This window comes from Stylophora pistillata, chromosome 3 (assembly GCF_964205215.1).
Source record: "Stylophora pistillata chromosome 3, jaStyPist1.2, whole genome shotgun sequence".
Classification (NCBI taxonomy): domain Eukaryota; kingdom Metazoa; phylum Cnidaria; class Anthozoa; order Scleractinia; family Pocilloporidae; genus Stylophora; species Stylophora pistillata.
The window spans coordinates 22,072,298-22,082,042 of NC_142521.1; the positions used below are offsets into that span (position 1 = coordinate 22,072,298).

The 9,745-nt window shown below is 34.3% G+C and overlaps 1 protein-coding gene across 2 annotated transcripts in view; it reads right to left on the reverse strand.

The window, feature by feature from the left end:
- Positions 1-9,745, reverse strand: part of LOC111340825 (C-Maf-inducing protein) — a 38,377-nt gene that overhangs the window by 11,925 nt on the left and 16,707 nt on the right. For both annotated transcript variants that reach the window (XM_022947739.2, XM_088751591.1), the window contains exons 3-7: positions 2,621-2,749; positions 1,969-2,019; positions 1,384-1,455; positions 637-726; positions 385-429 (exon numbers count right to left, since the gene is read on the reverse strand). In XM_022947739.2, the coding sequence (XP_022803474.2) occupies positions 385-429; positions 637-726; positions 1,384-1,455; positions 1,969-2,019; positions 2,621-2,749 (387 nt within the window). The remainder of the gene's footprint in view (positions 1-384; positions 430-636; positions 727-1,383; positions 1,456-1,968; positions 2,020-2,620; positions 2,750-9,745) is intronic.

A 9,745-nucleotide genomic window follows, 5' to 3' on the forward strand; every position in this document is an offset into this window, starting at 1 on the left:
ACCTTGGTAGAGAGATACATCATTAGTATCTACCCAGCCGAGATACATCTATAGTGGTTCAAAAGCTAAGTATTCACTTGCTAAGGTAGTGGTCCTTTCACCTTCAAGAACTTCTGCAGAACCTTAGTGGTCCTGCTACTCAAACAAAGGTTAGCTGTTGTCTAACAAAACTGCATTCTAAACTTTATTGAATTTAGTTGACTCTTTTATCTAAACATTTTTATGAAGAGTGTCAATAGAACCTAACCAATCAACCCTCTTGTAGAGAATATGCAAGGCCCATTGCTTGTGTAAAACTGCAGTTTGGGTCAGACCTTGTGTAAATAATCAGCCCTACATGTTCAATCATCAAAATAAAATTATGGTCTAATGCTGTTTACTCACCACTATTAAGTTTTCTTGTTCCTCATCAGAAAATGAGATGAAATGCTGCAGGAAAAAGACATGAGCTTAAGAATTATAATTTTCACATGCAGGAGATGGTGAGTGAGTGGTAGCTGTACGTCAGATGCTTACACTTTGATCTACAGGTCCTTGTAGCAGTCAAGACAAGCAAACCCCTCTTACACTTTATTCATATTACATGTTTTTCTTATATACATTTCATCACATTTAATAAAAAAAGTGGAATCTTACATGTGCAAGGATATCTGAAACCATCTCCAAAGGAACAGTAAATATAACGTCATCTTGTATTGGTGTGGTTAGTGAGAAAAGTACAAGTTCCTACAATGAAATATAAGACAAACCTTTTCATAATTGTGTAAGAAGATCTGAAAAACAATTATTCAAAACTTAACTACAGTGACACACTTTAAGACTGACTGATTAGTCAACTAAGCTCTCCACAAATGAAAAACACAGCACAGTAGATCAATGAATTGAAAATATTTGACCCTTCCTCTAGACATCCCCCCTTCCAGCCATTCAAAAGTAATTTGAGAGTTGCCACAGACACTGTATCATTCGATAAAGAAACCGCAGCAGTTTGACAGATATTCTAAAATACTCTCGTCATTTATTACCCTGTTGTGGAAGCACAGTGGCTGGTTGGTTAGAGCACTAGTGTTGTAACCTGTTAATAATCCACCCTGCTTCTCAAAGGATTTGTTTTCAGTTGTCCCTAATTCAACTCCTTTGTTGCACTTTTTTTTTAGCCTTCTGCCAATTGGGTTTTTTTAACACTGTTAATTTCTTGGGCCTAGATACGATGAAAATAACTTTGTGAAATTCAGGCCTACCCTTATAGGATAAGAGGTACTAATATTATTCGTAATGATTTTTCTTACTTGATCAGTTACCAATATTACTATCTCATCACACAAGTGGATGTAATGAACAATAAAATTAATTGTTTCCTACCCCAAATGGTATATCACATACCGTGAGCTCCTTTGTTAATGCTTCAGGATCGCTGGATTTTGATATAAGTCTTTTATATCTTAACAGGTTAACCTACAGAGAACAGCCTGCTTTAGTGAAAAGGTTAAACTATTGCATACATCTGTATCTGTGGCACGAAACTAATACAAAAATGTGTACTCTTTCAAGACAGATACAAAGGTAACAGGAAATAAGGACCTCAGTAGAAACTTTAAAATTGTTATCAGCAGATGCATCACATACACATAGTTGACTAGGAGATACCCAGTAAAATCTTACTCCACAAACAAAGCAGAGACAAAGCAAGAGTGGCCTTACTAAATCCAATTTCAAAGACACGTATAACTTCATTAAATTCTATAATTATGTACAATTTATTTTATTAGTAATATTTAGATATTGTTAGCTAACTTAATTTATGGCTGATTTAATCCATATCATTTTATCAATGAGTACAAGTTGGTGGGTTTCTACAGGTAGAATTTGAGAGAATTGCACCCCCCAGGAACTGAATGTTGGCAATCTAAGCATGTTTACACAACTTCGAAATTTCTTGACTAAGGCATATAAGAATAATTTCCTCACCTTCCATTTCAATGAATGAAGCCATTGATCTCTCAGATATGCATTGGGTGCCTAAAAAGCAAATAGGAATTTAAATAATCTCTCTCTTTCTGGCAAATCTAAGTTTTAATGTTGCAAATCACATAGCTAGCAGAGCTGCATTGAACTAAGGAAAGCCTAGATTTTTCTTCAAGGTAGAGGATCAATAATTAATTTCAACCAATCAGTGTTGGCCAAATTTGAGTTTCATGATCAGTAAAGACTTGGATAATGGGTCTTAGTTACTTTGACATGTATCAGTTATCGATAAACAAAATCAAGAACAAAACAAAGTGTCATTTTCAGTTCAACTTTTTTATAGTGACAAAATCAACAGTGTCATTACCAGACCCCTGATGTACTTTGAAGCTACTTTGTAATAGATCTTATGCAAGAATAATGTCATATACTGAAAACTCACCCCCAGCCTCATTTGCAATCACATTTTCATGAATTCTTTGCCATTTTCTTTCTGTTTTCGTGTGAGTATTCCATTTATATCACTTTCTTGAGAATACTTTCCTTGAAAGTCAGGCTTGGGGTTGAAATTTAGCAATCCGACGCAAATATACATAAGGCCTATTTAAATCCAAACTTAATCAACTTATTTTCATTCAAGGTATTTTGACTTTACCTTAAGTAATACGGAACCATCTGGAATTGTGACCCTAATGCAGAAATGTTGGCCAGTGTCCCATCTGTTCACAGTATATGCATCCAGTATTTCTTGATAAGACAGGGGACATTCCATGAAACCTGCACACTGAAATGCACAAAGAAAAAACATATTCAACAATGCAGACCCTCAATGCTCCAATAATCCATGCAGCACTTACTTCAAATAATTTATAGGAAAAGGAAGTAGCCCTTCCATAGTTTAATCCAGATTTTAGCCAAATATGACTTTTTCCCTATCTATTAGTTAAATAAAATTTTCATACCAAATACTCAGTTTATCTCAACACTGAATTACTTTTTCATGTATTCATTTTCTTCATAAAATAAAAAAATTAAAATCTGACTGATTTGAAGAATTTTTTTAAGCAGGAAAAGAGCAAACATCAACCTAAACATTTATGAGCATTATATAGTAAGTTACTAAATACCGCTTGGGCAGTCAGTGTTAATGATTAAAACTTTAAAATGTTGGATCTGACCCTAAAAATGCTAAAAATGTATAAAAAATATATAGTATAGCATACATTATATATTATTAAGCGAATGTTCTGTAATAATAAAAAAGGTTGGAAAAGAAAAAATTATAGGTGCAATTTAAACAAAAATTTCTTCTATGTAAAATAGTCTCAGTGCACAAAGAAATTATTGAACATATTATTATTATTATTTGTCCCTTTGCATTTTCTATGGTCCTGGACAAACATCAATTAGATAAACTGCTGAACAGTTATAAACCATATATTCTGCACAGCTGTGCAACAATTTCTATGTGCTGGATAAATACTCAAAGGACAGCTTTTTCATCCATCAGATGGCTTATCACTTAAACAAATACATCTGTTCTTTGAACAACTGGTGCCAGGAAATAAGGCTCAGCTACAGTTGACATACTATTTATCCCACACTTTTAGGAATCAAGCTAAGAGTTGTAATCAAAACTTCTCTTACCTAGTTTGTTAATGCTTTTGCTATATCAAAGGGTATGTACAGTGAAGTCTACAACACAAAACACCTGTTTTTGTTAAGTTTTTGAGCCCTATAAGAAAAAGCCCTCAACAAAAGTCAATAATTCTTACTGGCTAATACTAAGTGTACTGTATTTACTGTATAGCCTGCACCCGCATATGGGCTGCACTATGAACTACTAACCCAATCTCAGGGTAAAAAAGTTTTTCCAATAACAAAGCACAACCAAACCAAAAAGTTGAGACAGCTCTTTCTTTTTTAATTTCACATTTGACAACAAAACAACTCCTCTAAGAAAGAAAACCTTCTTCTTGAGTAAGTCAAAACATTCACAGAAAATCACAAACATTTACAAAGGATCACTGTTCCACTAACTAAAAACTAGACTCCCTCAAAGTCACTTTCACTGTTACTGTTTCCAAAAATACCTTGATATTCGCTTTCTTCAATCTCTGTGGTCTTGTTGATTCTTTCAGTTTCATGATTTCTTGGAAAATTAGCTTAACTTGCCTGATTTCATTCTTTGACAACATGCAACATGCAGCTTACCATGGTTATATACTGGGCTAGTTGTAATGAAAGAAATGAACTCCCTTCTCTATGCAAAGAGAATAGAGCAAATGTTATCAAGGAAACTGCTCGCACTGTTTGTGATTCAAGGATTCAGCTGTTGCACAGGCCAAAAGTAACTACAAAATGGGTGGAACTACTTGCAGCTATGAAAAGGAAAGTGAAATACCAGGATATCATGTGTATGGCAACACCTGGAAACCCACAATCAGTGATATCTTGTCAACTGATCAGGAACTGTCTAATGAAGATGACAAGTTTTCTGTTGGCATTTCCTGAATAAAACTGTGTTAGGAAATTTGTTGATTACTGTGTTGAGAAACTTTGCATATTAATGAGCTCTGAACTCTTGTACCCACATATAGGCCACACTGCAAACTTTCAAGGTGGTTTTTTGTAAAAAAAAAAGTGTGGCATATGTGGGAAGTTTATAGTAGAGCCATGTACAGGCAAATATCTTGAAAATATCTCTACTTGGAACCTGTAGTGGTGACTAGCTTTTTGACAACCTCTGCAGAAGTCATCAGCAGAGTCAAGTAAGGGGTTCTTTAATTGTCCATCAAATAATACAAGTCTCTCCAAATTAGTGAAAACTGATTGGTCGGTTTTGTAGTGACATTTAACTGACTGTGAGGCTGAAGAAGCTCATAAACATTGAGATTCACATCAGTTTCGACCAGTTAGCAAAGTTAGATTGTTCTGTTCACTTCACTTATCAAGTTGTTATGAATAGGATTCATGGTGACAAAACTCAATAATGGTGTAACCTGCCTGTACTGATGCAAAATTGGTGTCTCCAATAGGTCTGTCTTATTTTCACTCAAATTTAAATGAAGTTGTTACTTTGTTCTGCAACACACAACTCTAATGTTCATTTTTAAATGGCTACAAAGGTACAATTAACATATGAAGATTTCCAAGAACAATTGACTCGAAGAGCAAAAGTCAGTTTTTTTACCCTATGTAACTCTGCTAGCATATCAAATGTAAACAGCATGGTGGATTTGTGGGAGGCAGAATATGCAATGTTATCATTAAAACGTCATCATCTAGTGAACCTCATCTGGTGCCAAACAAGGATTCCTAATTTCTTTCATAAACAACAGTAGTTAGTTCTGGAAAAGACAAATTTCATTATTTCTTTCTACAAAAAATATCCCATTTCTTCTATCATGTGTTGCCAAAGCAACCCCACATTTCATGTACATACATACTCAAAACAACTGATTACTAGTTTGAATTAGAACCTTCTATATTGCTTCAACTATTTTTTTTTCCTGATCACCCTATAATATTTACTGAGCTTTATTGAACTACAAATACAAATGCAGCATTGTAATTAGTGTATTGGGTCTGACAAAAAACAAAAATCTCTTTTCTTTAAAATAAATTACACTTTCTCAGATAACAACTTTAGCTTAGAATGTGAATTTCTTTTTAAATAATGATTTAGAAACAGCATTCAGCAAATTGTTTTTAACTTATTGACTAGAATATCAATGAGGAAGGCCCCACAGCAGACGAAATGGTAACTCCTCACTAGTGAGACAAAGAAATGAAAAAATTGCTATACAAATTTTGAACCACTTTTGTGTACAGCAGACTTTTAAACACCAAGTTTACAACAAATTACTTTGCACCCATGATATTGTCAAAAAAGAAATGCCTGCTGGATGATAAACATGCTGGGGCCATCTTGACAACATTCTCTTTAATTAATAACAGCCCATGGCCAACTCCTGAGAAATACCCTTCAATTTAAGCTTAAATATCATTACAAAATAAAATATTAGCATCCGCACTGTATTTTTATTGCTCCAAAATAAAACACAATGGATGTTTCAAAAACAGCATTGGTTGAGTAAAATGTTTAACCTTGGAACAGAAATAGTTTGTTTCCCACACAATGTATTATTTGAGCCTGACCCTTAAAATCCCTAAGATCCCTAAATGAGTCGACTGATTCCAGTGCAGAATAAGAGAAAATTATAGGAATTTTGGAAACTGGAATTAAGCATTATGCAAGCACCTGTCAGAACCTTACCATGATCACACTATGAAAATAAAATGAAAGAGCTGCCCCTTTTTCTTATTCAATAAAATGAAAGAGCTGCCCCTTTTTCTTGTTACAACCAAAGACAGGTTCTAAACAAGTAGAATGATGTGAATATTACCAACCTCTCAATGGGGTCTTATACAATATGAAAGTCCAGTCATTTGCTTTTTTTACTCCTCTGTAGTTTGCCCAATTTTAACAATCACATCAAATGTTACTCATTAGTTAGATGTGTCACAACGGATCTCCACTCTACTTTCAAAACTCACGCAATTGCTGCTCAGTTAATGAACACTCTTGCTGGATCATTGTCAGTAATACATGTATTTTAAGTTGTGGTTCAACTTTCTCCTTAGATAAAAGTCTCTAAACCAGTTTGACTTTTACTTATCTTGTTTCAGGCTATGACAATGAAAACAAAACCAAGAAAAAAATACAAATCACGATGGTTTAAAAATTCTTACATCATGGAGTAGTTGGCATCTGGCAAAATTGTAGCTTACTTAATTCATGTTGTTGTCTATTTCTTCAGCATTGGAGGTAAAAATTGTAAATGCAGCCATGTATATGTTGTAGTTCAATTTTATCCCTGGTTCAAATTTTATTTTCCTCGTTTCAAACTCATTATCATACATTAACATGACCGAGAAAAAAGGGAAATAAAATTTAAACCAAGGATAAAATTGAACTACAACATAGACATAATCAGTAAAGCTTTCATCATGAAAACTTTCTGGCACCTGAGTGTCTTAAGCTCCAAAAAAAAAAAAATCATTTCTGGCAATGCAGTCACAAATCTCCCAAAAACAACATTTTGTTAAGGTACATGTATTTCTATGAAAAATACAAAGCATCATCTGATATAATTAAAATACAAAAATTGTAGTAATAATGATAAAAATAATTTTGTGAGAATAAAAGACCACAGTAATAATAGTTTCAAGGCATGATATCCATTGCTTGAGCAACAAAAGCTGAAGAATTCTCTCTAGATACAAGTGCCAAAGGATCAACATAATTGAGACGAAATCAAAATACACTATACATGTAAATAAATAAATAAATAAATAATTATATAAATTGAAACTCCCCCTTAGGGGCTTTTCAGCCACAATGTAAACTAACTAAGTGCTTAAAAATCCCCACTAGCAGAAGGCACACTAGTGGACTATTTACAGAGCGTAGCCGAGGAGTGGAACTAGGGACAACCGAGAACAAATCCAGTAAGTGGCAGGATGGAGGATTTGAACCTGGGACACCAGATTACAAGTCCAGCACCCTAACCACTCGGCCACGTCGTAGTTTTTTAGGTCAAATTAATATCATAGCAATAATCATTTTGATACTTTGCATTTATCTAACTGTGTAAGGACAGCTGATGCATGCCATGGCAGCTAGGATGACATTTTAGCCAGGATGACATTTTAGCCACAGAATTTGTAGTGTAAGTGGTTACTTGGATTGTCATGAAAGGTAGCCACACAATAATTTGCTAGACCTGTTTCTAAAATCTTAAAGGTGATATGTAAGAGGAACCTGGAACATTTTTCATGTTTCCTTGTTTCCTTCTATAAAGAATTGCCATTTTTCCTTACTTGCCCAAGTATAAACTCTTGATATCATAGGACCAGTTGTAGCTAAGAAATTAGGCTGCCAGCTGAAACGTCAAGTGAAGCAAAATGGCAGACAATCGTAAAATTAATGTGTATTACCTCAGAACTACCAGTAGCGCTTTTTCATGTGATCGCCGGTTAAAAAAAAAGACAGCTTGCAATTACCACTTTTTCAACTTGTGAATTTTGCCAACAGCTAGCATTTAGCAACAACCATACTTGCAAGTGAGAACCCCCAGAGCTAAATGCTAGAGACATTGCTTATTCCAAAGTCAAATACTGTAGTCAGGGATAAAGTAAATCAAGCAAGATCACACAAAATGCCTTTTTCCAATCCCTTTTTTCCCTGGTGACATTTTACTCCTGGCAACCATTTTACGATTTAAGGTTGCCAAAGGGCAACTTTGTTGAAAGCTGAGCTTAGAAACCTGACAATACCTGCTAACACAAGGCCTTGGGCCAATGCATTTCAGATATGGGTTTGAATAATACACTTCACTTTATCCATCATAACATTCCCACTGTAGATATTATTCTCCACTGCGCTGGAACACACTGATTCACTGTGCACAATACAGAGAGTAGGTAACACTCTCAGTGTTCCCCCATTACATTTGTATCTTAAGCATTAAACAGGTCAAGGATATTTCAAATTAGTATATCAATCCTTTTACCTGGTGAATTCTGGAGAATTCCAAGTGATTTTAGGTGGTAATAAGAGGTATTCAAGTTAGTAAATTCTGCAGATTACCAAATGAAAAGGAGAACCTTGACACACCCCCACCCACCCCATCCTTCTGCATTTCAATGCAGAATATTTCCCACAGCTAAATGTTAAACAGCATACTTCTACATAACAACCTAAATTGATAATTTTTGAAAAAAATCAAAGAGAAACTGAAGCATTCTGTGGATGCAATGATTAATGTCAAGCAACATTAATTGCCATCAGTGTTTAATGAGCAGTGATTTTCTTCACCAATATATCCAATATCAATGGCTGCTTGTTGTGGTTGCTATGCTACCCATAAAGAAACAAGACTTACCAAGCTTTTGATACAGACCACAAAAGTGATGATATCAAAAACACTTCTCCAATATGCCCAACATGCATGTACCTTGAACATTTTTTACATTTTTGGTCCATGATCTAAAGAAATTGCAACTGAAAGTGTGGAGAATTAAAAGTTTTCAATGACATCCACATCTTAATCACATTAATTTCTCAACTTCCCTATTGAACAAACTTGTCAAATAGGTCCAAATTTTAGTACGCACACAGCTGTAAGTCAATACAATTCATGCAGACACTATATCAACACTGGTTTGGGAGTTTTTAGTATGAAAGGGAAATTATAAGCACGCATAGTCCAATGCAATTCAATTTCTTTTAGCCTACATTAATAAATTTCAGGAAAACAGACTTAACTTAGTTTCATAGTAAAGTTGTTTGACAAAGGAACACTGCAAACCTATTCTGCCATCAAATGTAAATACTATTAGTTTTTAAAATTCTTAAAGATAATAAGATGTTCTTCATCTCAACTTTGTGGGTGAAATAAAATGCAATCTGGATGTAAGCCTGCTCAAAGAAACTCACAACAATGCCCAATGTTCAGAGGTAAAAACAGTAAATCATGACATTAAGTCACAATTAAAAAAGAATCAGTGGACCAAGAAATGAGATAACAAAGGCACCATTTAATATTTACGTCAACTGTAAAAGTTTAGGATTATCACCTAATTGCAAAATTTCAAAGTTTAAGGTTTCTCACAGAAATCTAAAGCTGAAATCTGAAGAAAACTGAATAGTGAAAAACTTGTTTCAAAACAAAACCCTGAGACAGGTGCCAGCACATTTTGGTTTTATTCATTC